At 37.6% G+C, this 25,065-nt stretch overlaps 2 protein-coding genes, 1 long non-coding RNA gene and 1 pseudogene across 3 annotated transcripts; 3 read left to right on the top strand and 1 right to left on the bottom strand.

The window, feature by feature from the left end:
- The first annotated feature begins 2,998 nt into the window (after positions 1-2,998).
- Positions 2,999-8,084, top strand: LOC142552631 (uncharacterized). Its single transcript, XR_012821851.1, has 3 exons — positions 2,999-3,311; positions 7,764-7,824; positions 7,915-8,084. It is a non-coding gene; the product is annotated as an uncharacterized LOC142552631 (long non-coding RNA).
- A 2,402-nt stretch (positions 8,085-10,486) lies between these two features.
- Positions 10,487-14,306, top strand: LOC142554164 (cyclase-associated protein 1-like). The gene is made up of 10 exons (XM_075664829.1): positions 10,487-10,917; positions 11,391-11,559; positions 11,656-11,720; positions 12,340-12,649; positions 12,739-12,886; positions 12,965-13,074; positions 13,189-13,244; positions 13,345-13,401; positions 13,701-13,844; positions 14,098-14,306. Exons 1-10 carry the CDS (start codon positions 10,642-10,644, stop codon positions 14,182-14,184), a joined length of 1,422 nt encoding a protein of 473 aa, XP_075520944.1. The 5' UTR covers positions 10,487-10,641; the 3' UTR covers positions 14,185-14,306.
- A 2,891-nt stretch (positions 14,307-17,197) lies between these two features.
- Positions 17,198-20,683, bottom strand: LOC142554163 (proline-rich receptor-like protein kinase PERK4; annotated as a pseudogene).
- A 1,087-nt stretch (positions 20,684-21,770) lies between these two features.
- LOC142554162 (ras-related protein Rab7-like) lies at positions 21,771-25,017 on the top strand. Its single transcript, XM_075664828.1, has 7 exons — positions 21,771-21,994; positions 22,547-22,573; positions 22,713-22,812; positions 23,255-23,401; positions 23,884-23,964; positions 24,278-24,423; positions 24,660-25,017. Exons 1-7 carry the CDS (start codon positions 21,942-21,944, stop codon positions 24,724-24,726), a joined length of 621 nt encoding a protein of 206 aa, XP_075520943.1. The 5' UTR covers positions 21,771-21,941; the 3' UTR covers positions 24,727-25,017.
- Positions 25,018-25,065: the final 48 nt, after the last annotated feature.

Below are 25,065 nucleotides of genomic sequence, written 5' to 3'. Positions count from 1 at the left end.
GTCGGGTCAAAACATACACCTGTGCCTGAGGCGGACCATCTCCCTGCATACTTGGCTGTCCTCCAGAAGGTCGTGATGTAAACTGCTGAGGTTTTCGTCCTCCTCTCCCTGAGGATCTACCTCTATCACTCCTGGGCTCTCGCTGTCCCTCACGACTAGGACACTGCCTCGCTATATGGCCCACAGCGCCACACTCAAAATAGGGGATCTCGGTCTATGCACACTCTCTGATCAGATGACGTCCCCCACAAAGAAAACATCTCACTGCTCCGGACTCCCCTCTCTGTCCCTGAACAGACTGAGAACTGCCCCCACGACTCTCAACACGTCGTGAATCAAATCGACGCTTCCCAGATGATGCTGAAGAAGAAGATGAACCTTTCTGATATTTAAAAGACTGTCCCTGTGGTCGTAATTACTTCTTGTAGGCTCTGATAATCGTCCATGAGCCCCATAGTCCTGCATAACCAACTCAGTCATCTCAGCCCTCGTCACTGCATCCTCAAATGATATCGGGTTATTTGATTGCACACGATCAATTAACTCTAACTTCAACCATCTCAAGAAATGCCTCATCTTAGCATGAACATTCGTAGCAACATGTGGCACATATTTCAACAATGCAGAATACCGAGACTCATACTCAGCAACAGACATACTGCCATGTCTCAAATCCTCGAATTCTCTCTCTTTCTTCTGTCTGGCTGCTATAGAAAAATATTTATCAAGAAAACGAGAGCGAAACACATCCCAATCAACAGTACAGTCATGGGCTCTCAATCTGGCCTCAGTTGTCTGCCACCACAATAATACATTCCTCGAAAGCTAAAATGTAGTCAATCGTAACCAAGCAGACCTAGCACACGGAGCAGTCACAAATATCTGCTCTATCCTCTCAATCCACTCCTCTGCTCGCTCACCAGTCTCAGAGCTATCAAATCTCAGTGGAAGACAACTGCTAAAATGTGCCAAAGTCAACTCACCAGGCAATAAAAGCTGATCTGCAGGTGCCTATCCCATAGGAGGAGGTGGCAATGGATTCATCTGTCCAAACCCACTGTCAACCTCGTATGTTTCCTCGTGTGGATGTACCTGTTCTCTAGCTGCCATAACTGGAAATCAAATTGTTAACCATAAAATTTAACAATTATAATCCAGTATTCATCATCACACCTTTCGCACGAAACCACACGCAACTAAAGAACAATCAATCATACCAAGAAGTCATCAGGAACAAATCAAATGCACAGACACACGCAGATAATATCGACATCCAACTCCCTCATCACAAACCCAACTCCTAACCATCCCAGACATCTAACATATGCTCTGATAGCACCAATGTGGCACCGCAAACCTCGCCACGTAATCATACAACATGTGACGTCATATACATAAAAAATTTCTTTTCGACGACGTAATGAGATAATACATATACGACAAAATAGTGCAATCACCACACTACATACGTCAGTGAAGCAGAAACAACATAATAAATACACACATACAACTCAAATAAAACAATAAGTTATACTATCTCTATCTACTATTATCTACAGGATTGTTTGACTAGACACACCTAGTCCTTGACCACTATCAAGTCTTACGGCATAGTTCTGTAACATGTCCAACAGAAACAACCCCCAAATGGTGAGCATATACAACAATCATAATCGCAATACATAACAGTTATATTAACAACAACATAAGATATAACTGAAAAGATAACAGAAATACCCCCTTTGCCGTTTCTGGACAATCAGCCTTCAACAACCTCAACAACATCACACTGCAACAATAACATTGACGACACGTCGCACCCCAACTCCGGCGACAGCAATATCGTCGAACGAACAACAACATCGATGATACGTCGCACCCCAACACCGGCGACAACAATATCGTCGAACGAATAACATCAACGATACGTCGCACCCCAACTCCGGCGACAGCAATATCGTTGAACGAATAACATCAACGTAACGTCACCCAACAACTACAGCCAACAATATCACAATTTTGGGGTCGAAATTCATTTAAAGGGGGTAGAAATGTAATGCTTGAAGTAAATATCCCAATTTTTTGATTTAATAATATGATATTACTAAATAATTATTGATTTTTAAAGAATGAAATATGACATATTTTGATAATATGAAGTTAAAATGATTTAAAATTTGGATATAATATAAAAAACTCAAAGATGTAGAAATTTCATGTTTTGAATTTTGAAAAATTTGATCGTTTGACTGACCCAAAGGGATATACCAGTGTTAAAATGTTAAATATTATATATTATATTATTTTAATATAATAAAATATTTAAAAAAATGAGTTGAGTTGGTGGAATTTATTCAAATATGAATTCCACCGAACTCAAGTGAGGATATGCGACCGAGAGGTGAAAGAGGAGAGGAAATAGCATTTTAATTTTAAGTTCGATTGTGCGATTTATCGGTTTATCCAATTGACAAACCGACTTCAGTTTTGGGACGTTGACACGAGGTCTTCGATTTGAGGTATAAATTTTATATTTTTGGTGATGTTTGAAATTCGTCGATTTTTGGAATAAATCTGATAAATTGTTAAATCATATTGAAATTGAAGATTGTTGAGTAGTGTATTATTTTAACGAAGAAGAGAAGATTATAGTGGTGTTATTTTGAATTGTTCCCAATTTATTATAATTAGAAATTTTTAATCGTTGGATTGAGATAATAGAGTTGTTTGTCAGTTGTTATTAATTCTCATTATATATTCGGAGTCTACGAAATATAGGCTACATGTTGATATAAAGTTTTCGTAATTTAACGGATGTTGTAAAATAGCCTATTATTTGAAGTTAATTAATTAGGGTGTATTTGATGGTAGTATTGTGAATTAAATACACCAGAATATTAAATTGTTGAACGATAATAATTTATAATCGAGTTTGATATTTTGTTAAATTAATTGTTCTATTTGATGTTATATGTAGGGGCTGTTATGATCGTGTTGATACAGTAACAGTGATCTGATAATTGTTGTTGAATTATTTAGATACGTCACAAGCCTCGGGATCAAAGAAATAGTCAGATTTTATATATACTCGATTATCAGGTACGTGTTGATGTACGAGCATACGTTGTTATTGTTTAGTATTGATAAATACTATTGTGTTGAAAACGATGGTAAATCACCAGAATTGGGTGATTTGATATTATATTTGCTGTTGTTTATTATTGTTGATGTTGTTGGCTGTCGTTGTTGGGAGGCGTCACGTTGATGTTATTTGCTCAACTATATTGATGTCGCCGGATTTGGGGTGCGGCGTATCGTTGATGTTATTCGTTCGACGATATTGCTATCGCCGGTGTTGGGGTGCGACGTATCGTCGATGTTGTTGTTCGTTCGACGATATTGATGTTGCCGGAGTTGGGGTGCAATGTATCGTCGATGTTATTGTTGCAGTGTGATGTTGTTGATGGCTGATTGTCCAGAAACGGCAAAGGGGGTATTTCTGTTATCATTTCAATTATATTTTATGTTGTTAATATAACTGTTATGTATTACGATGATGATTATTATGTATGCTCACTCTTTGATGGTTGTTTCTGTTGGACAGTTTACAGGACTATTCTGTGAGACATGATAGAGGTGATGGACTAGGTGTGTCTAGTCAAACAGTCATGTAGTTAGTAGTAGATAGAGACAGTATAATTTATTGTCTTATTTGAGTTGTGTATGTATTTATTATACTGTTTATGTTGCATTGATGTAGATAGTGTGGTGATTACACTATTTTGTCGTATATGCATTATATTATTACATCGTTGAAAAGAAAATTTTTATGCATATGACGTCACATGTTGTATGATTACGTGGCGAGGTTTGGGGAGCTACATTGGTGGTATCGGAGCATATGTTAGATGTCTGAGATGGTTAGGAGTTGGGTTTGTGATGAAGGAGTTGGATGTCGATATTATCTGCATGTGTCTGTGCATTTGATTTGTTTCTGATGACTTGGTATGATTGATGGTTCTTTAGTTGCGTGTGGTTTCGTGCGAAATGTGTGATGATGAATACAAGATTGTAATTGTTAAATGTTATGATTAATAATTTGATTTCCAGTTATGGCAGCTAGAGAACAGGTACATCCACACGAGGAAACAGACGAGGTTGGCAGTGGGTTTGGACATATGAATCCATTGTCACCTCCTCCTATGGGACAGGCACCTGCAGATCAGCCTTTATTGCCTGGTGAGTTGACTTTGGCACATTTTAGCAGTTGTCTTCCACCGAGATTTGATAGCTCTGAAACTAGTGAACGAGCAGATGAGTGTATTGAGAGGATAGAGCAGATATTTGTGACTGCTCTGTGTGCTAGGTGTGCTTGGTTACGATTGACTACATTTCGGCTTTCGAGGAATGTATTATTGTGGTGGCAGACAACTGAGGCCGGATTGAGAGCCCAGGGCCGTACTGTTGATTGAGATGTGTTTCGCTCTCGTTTTCTTTATTAGTATTTTTCTATAACAGCCAGACATAAGAAAGAGAGAGAATTCGAGGATTTGAGACATGGCATTATGTATGTTGCTGAGTATGAGTCTCGGTATTCTGCATTGTTGAAATACGTGCCACATGTTGCTACGAATGTTCATGCTAAGATGAGGCATTTCTTGAGATGGTTGAAGTTAGAGTTATTTGATCATGTGCAATCAAATAACCCGATATCATTTGAGGATGCAGTGACGAGGGCTGAGATGGCTGAGTTGGTTATGCAGGAGTATGGGCCTCAGAGACGATTATCAGAGCCGAATAGGGAGTCATTACGACCAGAAAGACAGTCTTTTAAATATCAGAAAGGTTCATCTTCTTCTTCAGCATCATCTGGGAAGCGTCGATTATATTCACGACGTGTTGAGAGTCGTGGGGGCAGTTCTCAGTCTGTTGAGGGACAGAGAGGGGAGTCCAGAGCAGTGAGATGTTTTCGTTGTGGGGGATCTTATCTGATCAGAGAGTGTACACAGACCGAGATCGCCTGTTTTGAGTGTGGCGGTGTGGGCCATATAGCGAGGCAGTGTCCTAGTCGTGAGGGACAGCGAGAGCCCTAGGAGTGATAGAGGTAGATCCTCAGGGAGAGGAGGACGACAACCTTATCAGTTTACATCAGGACCTTTTGGAGGACAACCACGTATGCAGGGAGATGGTTCGCCTCAGACACATGTGTATGCTTTGACCTGAGAGCAGGCAGAGGAGGCACGAGAGGAGATGATAGCGGGTAAGTGTTATTTGTGTTCTTATCCTGCTTATATTTTTGTTGATACAGGTGCCTCACATACTTTTATATCGAAGAGGTTTGTGGTTGAGCATCATATGCTCCCGTCTCCATTACCTATGCCTCTTTATGTTTCGACACCCTCTGTAGTTGATATATCAGTTGTATCTATGATATCAGATGGTATTATTTCTTATGAGGGCTACGAGCTGAGATCAGATATGATTATACTAGAGATGACTGATTTTGATTGTATTGTGGGAATTAATGCCCTGAGGAGATATTGTGCGACTGTTGATCTTTATCACCGTATAGTATATTTCAGATGAGAAAGAGCGTTGGAAATTTTATGGGAAGGGTTCTCGTCCCCGTTTTTCATTGGTATCTGCTATCCGGATGTCTCAGTTATTGGAGCATGGACATGAGGGTTATCATATTTATGCTGTAGATGTGACAGAGAAGAAGAAGGATGTGGGAACAGAGGAGATGCCTGTAGTTGCTGAGTTTGCTGATGTATTTCCTGATGAGATTCCAGGATTCCCACCAGCCCGTGAGGAAGAGTTTGAGATTGAGTTGATGCCAGGTACTTCCCCTATTTCTCGTACTCCTTACAGAATGGCACCAGCAGAGTTGAGAGAGTTGAAAGCCCAGTTGCAGGACATGCTGGACAAGGGATACATTCGCCCTAGTGTATAACCTTGGGGTGCACCAGTCTTATTTGTGAGAAAGAAAGATGGAACGATGCGGCTTTGTATTGATTATCGACAGCTGAATAAGGTAACGATTAAGAATAAATATCTCTTCCCTCGTATTGATGATTTGTTTGATCAGTTGCAGGGGACCTCAGTATATTCGAAGATTGATTTGAGGTCAGGATATCATCAGATACGAGTTAGAGAGAAGGATATTCAGAAGACAGCATTTAGGACCAGATATGGACATTATAAGTTTTTGTTTATGCCGTTTGGGTTGACGATTGCTCCAGCTGTGTTTATGAGTTTGATGAATATGGTATTTCAGCCTTATCTCGATCAGTTTGTTATTGTGTTTATTGATGATATATTGATATATTCCAGGAGTGAGGCTGAGCATGCATGGCATTTACGTTCAGTATTACAGTTACTGCGAGATAGACAGTTGGATGCCAAACTCAGTAAGTGAGAGTTTTGGTTGGATCTGGTGGTCTTATTGGGTCATGTTATATCAAGAGATGGGATTTCTGTTGATCCAACGAAGGTCGAGGCCGTATTACAGTGGTCTGCATCTACATCTGTACCAGAGATCCGTAGTTTCTTGGGTTTAAGCAGGTTATTATCGTCGATTTATTGAGGGATTTTCAAAGATTTCTAGACCTTTGACACAGTTGACTCAGAAACGTGTGCGATTTCAGTGGTCTGAAGCGTGTGAAAGGAGTTTCCAGGAGTTGAAGCACCGACTGACGACTGCACCGGTGTTATCAATCCCTACAGAAAACGAGAGGTTTTTTGTTTATACTGATGCATCATTACATGGTTTAGGATGTGTTTTGATGCAGGATCGACAAGTGGTGGCATATGCTTCGAGACAGCTAAAATCACACGAAACAAGGTACCCTGTGCATGACTTGGAATTGTCAGCCATTATCTTTGCCTTGAAGATATGGCGACACTATTTATATGGTACCTCGTTTACGATTTATACTGATCATAAGAGCTTGAGATTTCTCTTTACACAGACAGGGTTGAATATGAGACAGAGACGATTGCTAGATTTGCTGAATGATTATGATTGTGAGATTGAATATCATCCTGGTCGAGCCAATCTCACAGCTGATGCATTGAGTCGTAAAGTGAGTTGTACTGCAGACGATGTGAGTCATTTATCAGCTATGATGATGTCTTGTTGTTCCTTGGGATATGATTTTGATATCTCGACGACTCCTATCCAGGTATCTACCTTATTAGCTGAACCTGATATATATGGTTGTATTCGTGATGCACAGATGACAGACGAGAGAGTTCATCGATGGAAGGAGTTAGTTTTTCATAAACAAGATACTCGTTTTAGAGTGGCTGATGATGACAGTTTGAGGATGAATGATAGATGGGTAGTTCCTGATATATCTGAGTTGCGCCAGGGCCTGTTGCGGCATGCACATTGTAGTCGATATTCTATCCACCCTGGTGGCAAGATGATGTATAAGGATCTACGCTCTCAGTTTTGGTAAAAGGGAATGAAATGTGATGTGATGGATTTTGTACGTCGATGTCTCAATTGTCAACAAATCAAAGCTGAGAGGAGAAGGTCAGGAGGTGAATTGAGGAGTTTAGAAGTACCGACTTGGAAATGGGAGCACATATCGATGGATTTTGTGACTCATTTTCTAAGAAGCACTGGAACTATTGATGTTATTTGGGTGATTTGATATTATATTTGTTGTTGTTTATTATTGTTGATGTTGTTGGCTGTCGTTGTTGAGAGACGTCACGTTGATGTTGTTCGTTCAACGATATTGATGTCGCCGGAGTTGGGGTGCGACATATCGTTGATGTTATTCGTTCGACGATATTGCTGTCGCCGGTGTTGGGGTGCGACGTATCGTCGATGTTGTTGTTCGTTCGACGATATTGCTGTCGCCGGATTTGGGGTGCGACGTATCGTCGATGTTATTGTTGCAGTGTGATGTTGTTGAGGTTGTTGATGACTGATTAGTCCAGAAACGGCAAAGGGGGTATTTGTGTTATCATTTCAGTTATATCTTATGTTGTTGTTAATATAACTGTTATGTATTACGATGATGATTGTTGTGTATGCTCACTCTTTGGAGGCTGTTTCTGTTGGACATGTTACAGGACTATGCTGTGAGACATGATAGAGGTGAATGACTAGGTGTGTCTAGTCAAACAGTTCTGTAGTTGATAGTAGATAGAGACAATATATTTTATTGTCTTATTTGAGTTGTGTATGTATTTATTATACTGTTTCTGCTGCACTGATGTGGCACCCCAAACCTCGCCACGTAATCATATAACATGTGACGTCGTATGCATAAAAATTTTCTTTTCCACGATGTAATAATATAATACATATACGACAAAATAGTGCAATCACCACATTATCTACGTCAGTGTAGCAGAAACATCATAATAAATACACACATACAACTCAAATAAGACAATAAGTTATAATGTCGCTACTATTATCTACAGGATTGTTTGACTAGACACACCTAGTCCTTCACCACTATCATGTCTCACGGCATAGTCCTGTAACCTGTCCAACAGAAACAGCCCCCAAAGGATGAGCATACACAACAATCATCATCGCAATACATAACAGTTATATTAACAACAACATAAGATATAACTGAAATGATAACAGAAATACCCCCTTTGTCGTTTCTGGACAATCAGTCATCAACAACTCAACAACATCACACTGCAACAATAACATCGACGATACGTCGCACCCTAACTCCGGCGGCAGCAATATCTTCGAACGAACAACAACATCGACGATACGTCGCACCCCAACACCAACGACAGCAATATCGTCGAACGAATAACATCAACGATACGTCGCACCCCAACTCCGGCGACAGCAATATCGTTGAACGAACAACATCAACGTGACGTCTCCCAACAACGACAGCCAACAACATCAACAATAATAAACAACAGGAAATATAATATCAAATCACCCAATTCCGGTGATTTACCATCAACACAATAATATTTATCAATACTAAACAATAACAACGTATGCTCGTACGTCAACACGTACCTGATAATTGAGTATATATAAAAGCTGGCTATTTCTTTGATCCCGAGGCTTGTGACGTATCTAAATAATTCAACAACAATTATCAGATCACTGTTACCGTATCAACACGATCATAACCCCAATATATAACATCAAATAGCCCAACAACAATTAATTTAACAAAATATAAAACTCGATTATAAATTTCTTATCGTTCAACAATTTAATATTCTGGTATATTTAATTCACAATACTACCATCAAATACATCATAATTAATTAACTTCAAATAATAGGCTATTTTACAACATCCGTTAAATTCTGAAAATTTTATATCAACGTGTAGCATATACTCGTAGACTCCGAATATATAATCAGAATTAATAACGACTGATAAACAACTCTCCAATCTCAATCCAACGATTAAAAATCCCTAATTATAATAAATTTGAAATAATTCAAAATAACACCACTATAATCTTCTCTACTTCGTTAAAATCATATACTATTCAACAATCTTCAATTTCCGTATGATTTAACAATTTATCGGATTTATTCAAAAAATCGACGAATTTCAAACATCACAAAAACTATAAGATTTATACCTCAAATCAAAGATCTCGTGTCAACGATATCAAAACCTGAAGTCGGTTTGTCGATTGGATAAACCGATAAGTCGCAAGATGGAAAAAAAAAATCAAAAAGTCTATTCCTCTCAGCTCTCTGTTATAAAACTTTGGAATTAATAGGAGTTCAGTCGATCCTTTTCATATTTATCTTTTTTATTTTTTTAATATTAATAATATAATATAATATAATATATAATATTTAACATTTTAACACCGGTATATTCTTTTGAACCAGTCAAACGATCAAAATTTCCAAACTCACAACATGAAACTTCTATATCTTTAAGTTTTCTACGTTATATCCAAATCTCAAATCATTTAGACTTCATATGACCAAAATATATCATATTTTATTTTTAAAAATCGTTAATTATTTATTAATATCATATTACTTCAAGCGTTACATGACTAGTATCAAGATCAACCCCAATCTAATGCTTTTTATTAAACATTTTTTTTAAAAAAATTATTATTTCAAAATTACAATTAATCTCCCATTAATTTTGTCTCCAGTATAATTAAGACATATGTGTGTAGATAATAAATATTAGCAAAAGATGTACATGATAAATATTAGTAAAAAATGTACATATGATATATGGGTTATTATTATTTTTAATTTGATAAAATAATTAATATGAAATTATTTTTAATTTAAAATAGTTCTTCCATTTAAAAAAAAATTGACGTGTCGGACAGATAGAGCTTACATAATTATTTTTTAAATTTATTAAAAAAATTAAAATCTTCGTATTTTACATTAAAAAAAATAAAAAATAATTATGTAAGCTCTATTCGTCCGACACGTGTAACCGTACGTTACCTTCTATTTAATTAAAAGGAATAAAAAGGAATAACTGTGCTCAGCACAAATGAAATCACAGTTGTATCTTTTACCTTTCTGCCTAAAGGAAATTGCTTAAATGTACGAACAGTGATTCGCGACCACTGATTCCAGATCTATTCACTTTCAAATTATTACTAAATTTTTTCGAAGACTGAAATTCGGGCAAGTATGGATGAAAATCTGATAAAAAGGTTGGAATCCGCGGTTTCGCGGTTGGAGGCGCTGTCCGCCACCGGATTTAGATCGGGCGGTGTGGCGGGGGGAGATGGGGATGCGGCGACGGATCCGTCGATCGTGGCGTATGGCGATCTGGAGTCGCAATATCTGAGTAGAGTTGTGAGCGCTGGGGAGAAGATTGAGGGACAGGTTTTGGATATTTCGAAGGTTATAGAGGAGGCATTTTCTGTGCAGAAGGAGCTTCTGGTTAGAATCAAGTCTACGCAGGTTAGTGAATTTTAATCGTCTCGATTTTGATTTGGTTTGTTTGGTTTTAGTTTGTTTCTTATCGGAGCATGTAATGTGATGAAATGTTGAACAAAGTGAAACAATTTGCGTCATTATCGGGACTAATTCATCCTTGTGTTGTAAAGTGGTATGGCTACGGTCTGGATAATGGTGGAAGATTAAAGTCATGATGGTTAAAATGTAAGGCGTTCATTGGACAATTTTAGTCGATAATGATTGTTCTGTTGGGGTCTTTTGTTATGTTACACTGCTATACTTAGCCAATTTTGTTCGATAACTTTTGTTATGGTGTTCTGTATCCTCCTATAACATCGCTTTCTGATATTTCGCTGCTAGATGCTGTAGCTTCCACCTGTGAATGGATCCCTAATACCTTCTTTTGATTATTCTTAATTTTGTACTCTTTTTTCTATTTTGTACTGTGATGCTAAGCCTGATCATGGCACTTCCAGAAACCTGACACAGCAGGATTGATGGAATTCATAAAGCCGTTGAATGAGGTGATGGCAAAAGCTCACGCATTGACAGAGGGAAGGAGATCTGAATTTTTCCATCACTTAAAAACTGGTTCTGACAGCCTCGGAGCTCTGGCATGGATTGCATATACAGGAAAAGACTGTGGTAAGAGGAATTTAGAAATAGATGTACCATTGATTGTTTATTTAGCTCAAAGCATTCTCTTTTTCATTTCTAGTTGATCTATTTTCGTCATCTTAGGAATGAGCATGCCTATTGCACATGTTGAAGAGAGTTGGCAAACGGCTGAGTTTTACTGTAACAAGGTAATATTTCTGACTCTTTGCATTAGAACTCCAAAGGATTCACACACCACCAGTGAGAGAAACAAAAAGAAAGCAGAAAAAAGGAGAAGAAATGATACAAACTTTGGTTCCCCTCATCCTTGAATATGTACCGCATTTATATTGGTATCCCTCCGATTTTTGAATAGGGGCTGATTTTTGCTCTTAAGAAGGTGATTCTGTACTATACATGTCAATTTTCTTGCATAAACGGATAGGGAAATGGGGTCCGTTCAATCGCGGAGTGCAAAAATGGGAGACAAATATTGGAGTGCAAATATCAACCATCTAATCGCCATTATGGGTTTTCAAATTTGCAGAACATGTTGATATTTCATGGTACATAGTATATCTATAGTACAACCAGAACTTGAAGAGTTTTATTCACATGCTGATATTTAAGTTGCTAAAGAAAGCCAGTTGATCTGAGTATAAATGTCTTGCGTTGAGTCCTGAATACTCGTGTCTTTGAGACCTTAAAATTTCACCATCATCCAATTATCTGAGTTATTTCTTAAAAAAATTCTTCTTGTTGCCATCTTTTATGTGGGACTGATTCTTCAAGTTTTAAAGTTTTGCTGTGTACCCAATGATTGCACAGATTCTTATGGAGTACCGAAACAAAGATGCCAATCATGTTGAGTGGGCAAAGGCTTTAAAGGAGCTCTATGTATCTGGGTTAAGGGATTATGTCAAGTCTCACTACCCATTGGGCCCTGTTTGGAGTGCCACTGGAAAAACTGCAGCACCTGCCCCAACAAAAGCTCCAGCTCCTGGTGCACCTGCTCCTCCCTGTCCTCCCCCTGCTTCACTATTCAGTTCTGAGATGACCCAGCCTTCATCGTCAGGTCCCAAACAAGGCATGTCTGCAGTTTTCCAGGAAATTAATTCTGGGAAGTCAGTTACTGCTGGTGATTAACTCTTATAATTTCTTTATGTTTTTTTACTTTCAATGGATTTATTATGTTCTCATCTCTGGCTTTTTGGTATTTTCTTAAAGGTTTGAAGAAGGTCACTGCTGATATGAAAACCAAGAACCGTGCAGATAAAGCTGGTGTCGTTACTGTTGCTGAAAAAGAAGGCCGTGCTGGCTCACCTTCATTTTCAAAGTCAGGACCTCCGAAGTTAGAGCTTCAAATGGGTCGCAAGTAAGTAAAAATGTTTATTCTCATAAGCATAATGATAGGTTTGATTCCTTTGTCAACCAAGTTAAATATGGCCTACAGATGGGTGGTTGAGAATCAAATTGGACTAAACAATTTAGTAATTGATGATTGTGACGCAAGGCAGTCTGTTTATGTCTTCGGGTGCAAGAATTCCGTACTTCAGATTCAAGGTATAACTTCTTTGGTAGTAAACTAAATCAGAATCCAACTATACTTCATCATTTTTTGTTGGCTTCTCTCGTTAGGAGTTCTGAAAAGCTTTGTACGGGCATAACTATTTACAGGTAAAGTGAACAACATTACAGTGGACAAGTGCACTAAGATGGGGGTGGTATTCAAGGTCAGTTTAAGAACTTTTGTTAACCGGCTTTCTGTATATTAGAAGCCATCAAGCTGTAGATTAAACTAACTCATTTTCTTTTTGATGCTTGGGGAACTAGGATGTTGTAGCAGCTTGTGAGATTGTTAATTGCAATGGCGTGGAAGTGCAATGTCAGGTAATGATTCTTTTATGATGTTGGAGTTAGGCTTTCCTTCTCCCTTGGTGCCTATAAAAATAGGCTTCAACTTAGTGGTGACTCGTGGGAACTATTCATAGCAGCTGCCTTGGTTTAAATAAGAATCAGATTTTATTAGATATTTTATGATATAAATTGTTACCTTTCAAAAATAATCCGACCCGCTATCTTCATTAAATTTCTAGCATGCCCGTACCTTAAGAATCACGAAAGAGAATCAGCTGGAGCAGCATTGTGTTTTAAGATACCTTCTGTTCTTTGTAAATCTTTCTTTACAGGGCTCTGCTCCAACAATTTCAGTCGATAATACATCAGGATGCCAATTATACTTGAGTAAAGATTCTTTGGAGGCTTCTATTACGACTGCAAAGTCGAGTGAAATCAATGTGCTGGTACCCGCATCTGAATCGGATGGTGATTGGGTATGTATCCCTTCCTATATATAGAATGCTTATAGCCCTCACCTTCCTAGTCTATGCTGATTTATAAAATCCCTTTTAACACGTGCAGTTTATTCGGTAAAATTCGTTTTCATTGCCAGTTTTCGAGCATAACTTCAAAATCTTCTGGTCTTTCTCATAATATTCAGTTTTGTCAAATCTCAGTTTATCATTCTGATTTTTCAACGATAAACAAGCTAAGTATTTTAGATAAGGTTGATGCCTTTTATTTCAGGGAGAGCATGCTTTACCCCAACAATACATTCACGTTTACAAGGATGGCCAATTCGTGACAACCCCCGTGTCCCACTCCGGAAACTAAATTGCCGGACGGAAATTCATCGGATTTCATCGGTGTTGTTTTCTTCCCTTTTTTGACACTTCTCTTTTTTGATGATGAAAGGCTTAAGATCGCCTATTTTTTGATTTATTATGGTTATAACTCTTCTGTGTTTCTTTATTCATTGTACGGTTTGTGTTTGGCTCTTTGCTCCGTTTTTTGTATCCATTTGTAACAGAAACTGTCCGCCACTCACTGTCTAATTTGGCAAAATGTATGGCTTTGGTTTTTTAATGGAATCTCAACAATATTTATTTATGCCTATTTGTGGGTTTACCGGTGGAGGAGGATGACAAATCGACAACTCAATGCTTCAATGGGTTTAAACGAATTTTGAATTATACCCATAAGCAGGGATCATATTCTATAATCATTTTTGGGATTATAAAAATAAAACCATGGGGTAAAATAATGGACGTTATTGAGCATTTTAGTAATTGGTTAGTTTGTTAATTATGTTTAAAACTAGTAATAATGAATAAAATTAACTCTGAGAGTGCCAATTGATGCATTAAAACATATTCCATATTCGATTTTAATGTAAATAGAATATATGCGAGACATGGGAATTTATCTAAAGTTGAACGCTCCATGGGTATGGTTGTCATGTGGATGGACATCTCTTTTTCTATTTCTTAGGAAAAAAGCAAAATATTTTAATAAATTTACCATTCCCTTTTTTATTTCCTCTTTTTGCTCTTCTTATTTCCTCATAATCTCGTCCCTACATGTAAACGATCTAAACCAAATAAAACAGTATCATACTTAAATTTGACTCGTTTAAGATTGTTTGAGGTTCGAACTCGGCTCGAACTTGATTCGAACTTCTATTATCAGGCTCGAGCTCAATTTGCTCAGTTTGTCTTGAAAATACTAAGCTCAAAAAAAGCTCGATCTCGGCTTGTTAAAAACTCGTTTATCATGGTAATCAAGTAGAGCTAGGGCTTGATTCGTTAATAGCTCGTTTACTATATTTAACAAGTCTGACTTGAGCTCGACTCGTTTTTGAGCTCGTAAAGCATAGAATTGAGCTCGAGTTTGAGTTTGATTCGAGCTTGTTAAAAATTTAGTATATCTATGATCTAATTTCAAATCAAACATAAAAATGTAAATTCATTCATAAATAACCAAAACAAAAAAAATAACAACTAAAAAAATAAACTCATTATATTATTGAACATCCCAAAATAATACATCTAACATCCAAATAACAAATATTTGTCACACTGATATCATCATATAAATAACATTGCAATAATTTCATTTTTTTTACTTCAATCCCTTCCATTGATATTAATACTAATATTTTTATTTGTTAACTCAACAAATGAGCCAAATCGAGCTTACAAACCACCTAAACGAGTCAAGCTCGAGCTTACGAGCCATCTAAACAAGTCGAGCTAGAGCTCGCGAGCCTATTATCAAACATGTTTGTGAGCTTACGAGCCGAATATCCTTAAACTTGAGTTTGGTTTGGTTAATTTTTCGAGCTTGAAATCGAGCTTGAGTTTGGTTTGATATGAATAACAAACAAATTCAAACGAACTTTTTAACGAGCCGAGCTCCTAATAACTCGCAAAAGATTTGGTTCATTTACATCCCTAATCTTATCCAAATTTGAGCAATTTTTATTTTTAGTCATGAACTGGTATTTTGCACACGTGTATAAGATGTTGTATAAAATATAAATTTATAAAGTTTAATTCATGTTTTATTTTTAAGAATCTAAGGCAGCGTTTGGTTTGGAGGATAAAATAAACTAATGATTAGTATGTAAATGATAAAGAAAATGATTGTCGTAGAAATGTAATATATGATGTAAAACAGTATTTTGTTTGGTTTGATTTTTAAGTGTAGGATAATTTTGAATTTTTTGATGAAAAGACAAAATTGCCCTTTCCTCTTTTTTTTTCTTCTCGACTCCGGCGACGGCGGTCGGCCGGAATCGGCGACGGTGGCCTGCGGCGGCGGTCGGCCGGAAGCGACGGTGGTTGCCGGGAACGGCGGCGGTTGTGGCCGGTGGCCGGCGGAGCGGCGGCGGTGGCGAGCGGCGGTGGCTGTCGGAAACGACGGCGGTTGTGGCCGGTGGTCGGCGGTGGCCGGCGGAGGCAGGCGGAGGCCGGCCTTTGGCGGGGTTGTCGGTGGGACGGTTGGTGGAAGGAAGTGGTGGTGAGTTTGAATTTAGGAAAATGGTAAAATTGGAAAAATAGGATGTATTAAGAGTGAGATAAATAATCCTAGGGGGTGAGGAGGTATTATTTTAACCTACCTAATATAACCTAATTATTCATAAGAGATATTGATTTAGTTAAATAAAAAACGTAACAAACAAGTGATTAGATAGGTTAAAAAAATAAACCTACCTAATCCATCGAACCAAATGCTGTGTGAATTGAAAAAAATTATCAATGAAGAATAATATATATTGCACATCTTAATATACATGACAGCTGTATCAGTTCCAATAAAACAAATACAATAATAAAAGATAAATTTTATTTTAAATAGTTTTAAAATGATTATTAATTTTTACTCCTTTGCACTAATATATATAGTTCTAAATAACGGCTTTTCTAAAAAAACTAATAATCGTTATCATGCTTCATTTTATACTTTATTTATAATTAGCTAGTTAAACTTTAAATATAACTGAATTAGTATATAATATATATGTAATTCTAATATATATTTAATGACATATTTTCTTGAAGTATTGATGTGTTTAAATAAAGAAAGAGTATGTCTCTTGTGAGACGGTCTTACGAATTTTTATTTGTGAGACGTGTCAATCCTACCGATATTCACAATAAAAAGTAATACTCTTAGCATAAAAAGTAATACTTTTTCATGGATAAACCAAATAAGAGATCCGTCTCACAAAATACGACCCGTGAGACTATATCATACAAATTTTTGCCATAAAGATGATGAGTTGATATATATATATATATTGTGTGTGCGCGCTCCCGTGCGTGTGTGTATGTATTCACATCTATATTAATAATGTCATTTTAACAAATAAATTGAGAAAACCAATAATCTTACACAATGAAAATTGTATAAAAACATTAATTAAGAAGTACAAATATTTCAAGTTCTTCCCGTATTAATTAGCAACTGATCTTTAATTAGTTGTGGATGCTTGTAGAATATAAGGGGCTGCGAGAGTGGCTACCTGGGTTGGACCTGATTTCTTGCGACTGCGCGAGCTCTCCGGTGTAGCCGTGCTCGCTGCTGGAGAATTCCTGGCTCGACGTCCCCGCCCCGCCTTTCCTGAACCTCTTCAAATCTGGGTATGAGCCCGAGTCCGATTCCGAGGTGCCGCCTGAACTGAACAGCGCATTGTGGCCTGGCTTGACTCCCTCGTTTAGGTCATCTAACGAAACATCTCCTTCCAATGCACGCACAATCTGCACAAATGCATACATGATACCAATGATTAACCACTAAAGATGTGTTCAAGAACATAAGGTTGCATTTAGATGCATGAATTTAAATTTCATGGACCGAAGAGCTAAACCTGGCTCATTTTGGGGCGTCTCCTGGCAGAATGCCTAATGCAAGCTGCAGCACAAGCCACCATGCAAAGCATCTCCTGCGGATCATAGTTGTTTTCCAGCTTTGGATCCACCAGCTCCTCATACCCTCCTCCTTCCGACACCTTCGAAAGAATCGGCCTAGCCTGCATATATAATTCCAGGCATCAGCATACTGAATCCGAGTGCTATTAACAAACTCGAATTCGTACCCAATCAACTAATCCGTCGTCATCACTGGTGATGTCGATAGGGCGACGTCCAGTTATTAGCTCCAGAAGCATGATCCCGAACGAGTACACATCTGATTTCTCTGTGAGCTTTCCACTTGAGGCATATTCAGGTGCCAGATACCTGTGTTTTTCGAACTGATTAACTCGTTTTCTCGAATCTATAGAGTTCGAGTCACACCAAATACATGAAAAATAAAATAAAAAACGAGTTTTCGTTGAGTTGTTTATGGCACTATGGGATGAGATATTCGTACCCGAATGTTCCCATTATCCTAGTCGAAACATGAGTATAGTTGTCTGAAGAAAGCTTCGCCAACCCGAAGTCAGCCACCTAAATAATTTCATACAAATATGACTTAACATCGAAAAATATTACATATACGAATTATTTTATAAGCACGCAACGAGCGCCTAGGATCACTGGTATAGCAGTACCTTGGCCTCAAAGTTGTTGTCTAGCAAAATGTTTGCTGCTTTAATGTCTCGATGGATAATGCGAGGATGACCTGTATAAATATATTAGAGAATTAATGTTATTATTATTAAATAAAAGTGGAAAAATTTTAATAATTAAGAAAACAATTAAATGAAAGAAGAAAACTGGAGAAAGTTACAGTCTTCATGAAGGTAAGAAAAGCCTTTTGCTGAGCCCAGAGCAATCTTAAGTCTCGTACTCCAATTCATTGTTGGCTGTCCATTTCCTACACAAAGGATATATATGTACATCTTTTGCATTAAAACCTTAAATTTGTAAGTTGTTTTTCGGAAAAAAACTTTCAGATTTGTTTTTTTTCCTCTTGCAACACATGATAATAGTGTACAGATTGACAAAAATCCAGTCTTGGGAATGATTTTTTGAATTTTTCCCGTGAAATTTGATGCAAAATAAGTGTTATAGCTATAGAATTAACATGACGGGGAAGCATACCATGGAGGTGATGTTCAAGGGTTCCATTAGAGACAAACTCATAAACCAACATCCTCTGAGAACCTGAAATGCAATATCCAACCAAAGACACCAAGTGCCGATGATGCACTCGGCTGATTATATCCACTTCCGCCTGGAATTCGCGTTCGCCCTGCCCAGCTGTTGGCTTTCAGGCTCTTCACCGCAATCTCCTTCCCGTTGGGCAGCACACCCTTGTGCACGAATCCGAATCCACCTTGCCCCAGCAGGTTCGACTGCGTGAAGCCGCCTGTAGCTACTGCCAAGTCGTTGTAAGTGAAGTTGCTCTGGTTGAAGCCGAGGGCCACGGCTGGGTGCGGAGGCGGCAATGCAGCCTGGTGCGGTCCGGAAAAGCCGGCCGAGCTTAGCTCGCTGCTGCTCATCATTGGTGGAGGGGGCGGTGGCGCCAAAGGCCAGCTGTGTTCGGAGCTTATGCCGGGGCTGGTGTAGGGTGGCGGGATCTTCATTACGTGGTCTGTGGAAGGGCGACCGGCGTTTGCATGCCAGTTTCCACCACTGTTGAAGTAGTCACTACCTGCGATCAAAACATTGATTCAACGGATCTTGGTGAGATAATTACGTGAAAAATGAGTAGAAATTGTGCTGACATACTCCTGTTTCCATGAGAATTATCTCTGTAGTAGTTCATATTGTCATGCGGCTTTCGTTTCTTCCTTCTAGCACAAGATATCAAGAAAACAACCATCATAAGGAGCAGTAATCCTGCGCCCGCCGCTGCTCCTGCTATGATTGCCTTCTCATTAGAGGCTGAATCATTTGACTGGGAGTCGATCGATGGTGGCGAGTTGTTTCTCGAAGGAGAAAGTGTTCCCGAGCGAGGCGGTGGCGGTGGAGGTGGAGGTGGTGGGGGTGGGGATGGTGAATTCCCATTCCCATTCCCATTCCCATTCCCACCTGAATTTGATTTCGGTGGGGGTGGAGATTTGTTTTTATCGTTAGACGGCGGAGAGTCTTCGTTGTTATTGTCGTCGTTGGAAGGCGGGGAACCGTTGTCTCCAGAAGACGGAGAGCCTTTTTCGGGCGGCGGCGGCGGCGGCGGCGGCGGCGGCGAGCTATTCGGCGGAGGAGGAGACTTGGAATCTGAATTATCCGAAGGTGGTGGAGGTGATGATGAAGAGTCGTCGTCCGGTGACGACGATGCCGATGAGGAAGAGGATGAAGGCGGTGTTGGAGAGTCTGATGATTTAGAATCCGGCGGAGGAGATTTCTCCGACGACATTGTCACAGATTCTTATACCACTACGTAATCCGTCAAAATATAAGCATTCCCCGCCGCTCTCCAAGTAACGACCCTGATCAAGATTCATGAAACCACGTACTTTGAAGAAATCATCAATGAAAAAAAAATCTATCATTTGAAAAATTAACCATCAAGATCAAACATGCACCTACATTTACTCAGGTTTTTTTGTTTCAAAATCCAATTTTGGCCTATCCCAAATCTTCTTCATTTGAATTAAAACACAATATATATATCATTTCTTTGACAAATTGTGATCCAAGAAATGCAAATGAAGAAACCAACATTCAAATAATATAATTATGTTCAAGAAAATAATATCTATAGCTATTCAGAAAATCTTGAGAAGAAAAGGTGAAGCTAAGGGAGAGAAGAGGGGGGGAGAATCCACCTTTAGGAGAAGGGGCAGGGAGGATTCTCAAAGCAAGGATGCAAAAGAGATGGCGCATCATTATAGTTTCCAAAAAAAACAAAACCATGTCTGCCTCTTCATTTCGCTCCCCCTAAATCTCCTATAAAATAGGAAATTGAACTAAATTTCTATTTTTAGATTTTAAATTAAATTAAATATTTTTTTAATGGAAGCTTCAAATGTGGTTATTTCCCATTTTGATGCAACATATTTTAACTGAGATGATTTCATAGTTCAATTTTGTAAGATTGATCTCCAGCTCGACCCGATTTATGAAAAAATATTATTTTTTTATGTTAAAAATATTACTTTTTATTACAATATGGATCGGTTAGACCTATATCACAGATATACATTTGTAAGAGCGTGTATTCTCTGTATTAATTTATTCCAAAGGCTTTCTGTTATTAAAGTTAGAACCATTACGAGAGATCAAAGTTATCAACATTAGAACCACTACTAGAGATACATACCTTGATCATGACTAAATTAGGATTAGAAGATGTACAAATATCATATATATTACAAAAGTTTCAAGGTTTGATGTATAAAAACTAAAGAGTACATTAACTTAACGTTTGACTCCTGAGATATGATGACAAATAAAGTATGGTATCTAAATGATAAATTAATGTTTATAACTTAAGTGAAAAGTTAGATGAAGCAAATATCTGTAATATAATGAGTTAATATCTCATTTTCCGCATCAAACAATGTTTAATTCATCGTTTAGTTAGTGATATGAAATTATGTAAGATGTATATGAATGATATATTATATGTAATATAATGATTTATAACTCTAATCGTTCGTAGAATTTAATCCAAACATTTATTTATCACCTAGTGCCTCATCTTTTCACACCAACTGGTGCCAAATTGTATGTGAACTAAAAACATAATTGCATCGATCTAGATAAAGTTCTATAATTGTAAAATGACAAAAAATTATCTGAGACGGTTTTCACGGGTCGTATTTTGTGATACAAATATTTTATTTAGGTTATCAATGAAAAAGTACTATTTTTTTGCTAATAATATTATTTTTTATTATAAATATCGAGAGAATTAACTCATCTGACAAATAAAAATCCGTAACATCGTCAGAAGACCTGCTGCTCTTATAAAAATTAGAGTTTGGAATTCAGGACCTGTGTAATGTGTGTATATATATATAGTTGTGGTTAATAGGAAAAGTTGGTTGTCAACTGTGGTGTTTTCCAGAGAGAGGAGAATTTAGGGGACAAAAAAACAATCGTCCAACCAAATCCCTAAATTGAATCTCTCTCTAGCCAATCACACCTCAGAGAACAAAGCCCGTTCGCTTTTGCGATCCAGATCGGGTCCAAACGATGCCGTCTCGCAGAAGAGCGCTCCTCAAGGTCATCATCCTTGGCGACAGCGGGTAAGGGTTTTTTTTTTTTTGCTATTGCGCTTAATTTGGCTCGATTCTTTGAGAAATTGTTGATTTGTTGTTGTTAGGGGTTCATTTTCGATGTTTTTCATTTGATTGTGGTGCCGGCGGGATTTGGGGCTTCGTATCTTCCATTCTCTTACTCTATCGTTCGAATAAGGGTCAATTTTATTTTATTTCATTTTTTCTAATGTAGTTGGGTAGATGACATAGGTAGATTAATTAATATATTTCATGTTACTGTATTTCTTCTTCAATTCCATGTTTTGGCCTGAGATTTTAATAAAGAAAACGTGAGGAAAATTTTTTGGTTATCAAGAGTTGCACCACAAATCATTTTGAACATCCAAATGGAGGGTGGAACCAAAGAAATGACAAAATTTTAAGTTTTAATCTTTGTTGTTATGTCACTGAAATATAATGTCCAAATGATTTCTATGCCATCACTTTAGATTGATTTGAGTGTAGGTTGTAAGATTTATATCACCCTATTTGTATGTGTGATGATACTTATTGTAATTGTTTTCTTTCTGCGATTTTCAGGGTGGGAAAGACCTCATTGATGAATCAGTATCCTTGATAGTTGTTCATGTTTATTAAGACAATACTCAGGCATATCTGAAAAATTTTTCTGTACATAATTTACTACTATGAGAAAAGATTCTTGTTTAGTTATTTGTATAATGTTTCCTTCATCTGTTGATTAAAGATATGTAAACAAGAAATTCAGCAACCAATACAAAGCGACAATTGGAGCCGATTTCCTGACTAAGGAAGTGCAATTTGAGGATAGACTCTTCACTTTGCAGGTATGTCTGGGATATATTTGTTTTTTCACGGTTTATGAGAGAAAATGTGGGGTTCATTGACCAAAAGAACTCGTGTTTACATAAAAACACACCCTCCTAATCTCAAACTTTTCCTGGGTCAGATGAGTCATATCCAAGGACACACTTCTTCCTTGATACTTGATATAGGATATCAAGTGTTATGTCTGGTTCATTGTATTATCAGAAAGTAGAATGCTGACATATTACTGTTTTTAAACGTTAAATTTTCTGATATATAACTGTAATCTTATCTCCATGCAACAGTGATACTCATTAGGTGCCTTTGAAAATGCAATGGAAAAATGAAATTTATGTGATATTTTGTCTTTTCATCGACCCTTGTTATTTTTAGCAGTGTGTCTCACGACCTTGGATGTTATGTTGAGTTTTTATGCCTTAAGATTGATTTTTGTTCTAGTAGATATGGGATACAGCTGGCCAAGAGAGGTTTCAAAGTCTTGGGGTTGCTTTTTATCGCGGTGCTGATTGCTGTGTGCTTGTCTATGATGTCAATGTGATGAAATCATTTGATAATCTTAACAACTGGAGAGAAGAATTTCTAATTCAGGTATCTATTTCAGGTTTCTTTTTTTAGTTATCTTCTTCTATCAAACTGAATTAAGCACAACCGTCTCGCGGTGCCTTTCTCTCACTTCAGACTTTTGATATGATTTATCCAGTATATTATATTTCCTTCTAATGTATATATAATTTAAATAAATCTGCCAAGTCCCCCTTTTCCATGAATTGTAAGAGCTCAAGTCCTCCATGGGCCCAACCCTTGCAGATGTTAAATACGAAGTAATAAGTTTAATTCTTAGCATTGTCATCCTCCGGCTGGGGTATTTGCTGTTTTAGCAAAATAGTAGTTTGTATTTTTCAAGTGCTTTTATTATTATTTTTAATCGATTTTTTGTATGCAATTCATTTGGTTAATAGTAGCTATGATGCATTTGATAAAGAAAGATTCTTCACCCTGATGATATTTCTGTTCTCGTTCACTTAACTGAAGAGATGGAAAATACTAACAAAACTGCAAAATGTCTGCAGGCAAGTCCGTCAGACCCAGAAAATTTTCCATTTGTTGTGATCGGTAACAAGATCGATGTGGATGGAGGAAATAGTAGAGTGGTATTCATCTCTCTCTCTCTCTCCCCTTAAATTAACTGTATTGTTTTACAAGAATTCTTGCTCTTTCATGTTTATATATGTGCATCTATCTTATTCGTTTTATTCTTTTGAGGATGACTGGGAGTTTTCTTTTGTGGGGTGATGGTTGGGGTTGGAGATGAGTGGTTAATCTCATGGTTTACTGGAGGGGTAGCAAGCCTGATAATCCAATATAGTTGTACTATACTGATGCTTTTCACTATTTTATTGTTGAAGCTGTAAACGTTTATTTTGGATTGAAAAGGTTTGTGCTGTCTTATTTGAATCCCCACAGGTATCTGAGAAAAAAGCTCGGGCTTGGTGTGCCTCAAAAGGGAATATTCCCTACTTTGAGACTTCTGCCAAGGAAGGCACCAATATTGAAGAAGCTTTTCAGGTTATTGCAAAGAATGCTCTGAAGACTGGAGAAGAAGAAGAAATGTAAGTGCATTAAATTTCTTGTGAATTCTGGTTATTTTTTCAAACATGACCGTTCACCGAGAGGGAGATATGTGTATTAGTTAATGTTCTTGCATGTGGTCATTCATCTGCTGTTCCAGAAAAGTACTTGAATCATGTGGTGGCACATAATGATGCTTAAAGTTTGACACTCACACACGTTAGCTTCTTTCTCTTGATTGTATTAATCTTTTGAAAATTTGTTCATGCCGGTGAAGATATTTGCCCGACACAATTGACGTTGGAAGCAACAGTCAGCAAAGGTCGAGCGGATGCGAGTGTTGAATGGATTTATATTATTGAAAAAAGTTTCCAGAACTTCAAAGATGAATTGGTGATTCTTGTGTCTTTCCGTAGTGACAGTGTTTCGTTGTGGAGGGAATTGGTCTCAAGTGTTTATCTTGTCCAATATCTATGTTCTGTTTTCAATTTGGCAAGAACCGGATAGGGCTCTCTGCAAAGATTGTGTAAAATTATTGTTTCTCAACACCATTTTTCCAAGTTGCTCTTCCCCTTTTGTGCATTGCATTATAAACCGACCAAATTCTGATGATATATAGCTGTTTATTTTCGTTCTCTTGTGTTTGTTTTTGAGTTTTGTTTGAATAAACCTTTTCTCATTTG

Source organism: Primulina tabacum, chromosome 8 (assembly GCF_025594145.1).
Source record: "Primulina tabacum isolate GXHZ01 chromosome 8, ASM2559414v2, whole genome shotgun sequence".
Lineage (NCBI taxonomy): Eukaryota > Viridiplantae > Streptophyta > Magnoliopsida > Lamiales > Gesneriaceae > Primulina > Primulina tabacum.
Note: the sequence above shows the minus strand (reverse complement) of the source record. Positions and strands in the feature narration are given on the sequence as shown.

Bases quoted from the DNA above. Each gene is read 5' to 3' on its own strand.
- LOC142554164 (XM_075664829.1), top strand. From the start codon at position 10,642: ATGGATGAAAATCTGATAAAAAGGTTGGAATCCGCGGTTTCGCGGTTG. The intron at 10,918-11,390 runs GTTAGTGAATTT...TGGCACTTCCAG, and splicing joins TTAGAATCAAGTCTACGCAG to AAACCTGACACAGCAGGATT. The intron at 11,560-11,655 runs GTAAGAGGAATT...TCGTCATCTTAG, and splicing joins ATATACAGGAAAAGACTGTG to GAATGAGCATGCCTATTGCA.
- LOC142554162 (XM_075664828.1), top strand. From the start codon at position 21,942: ATGCCGTCTCGCAGAAGAGCGCTCCTCAAGGTCATCATCCTTGGCGAC. The intron at 22,574-22,712 runs GTATCCTTGATA...TGTTGATTAAAG, and splicing joins AAGACCTCATTGATGAATCA to ATATGTAAACAAGAAATTCA. The intron at 22,813-23,254 runs GTATGTCTGGGA...TTGTTCTAGTAG, and splicing joins ATAGACTCTTCACTTTGCAG to ATATGGGATACAGCTGGCCA.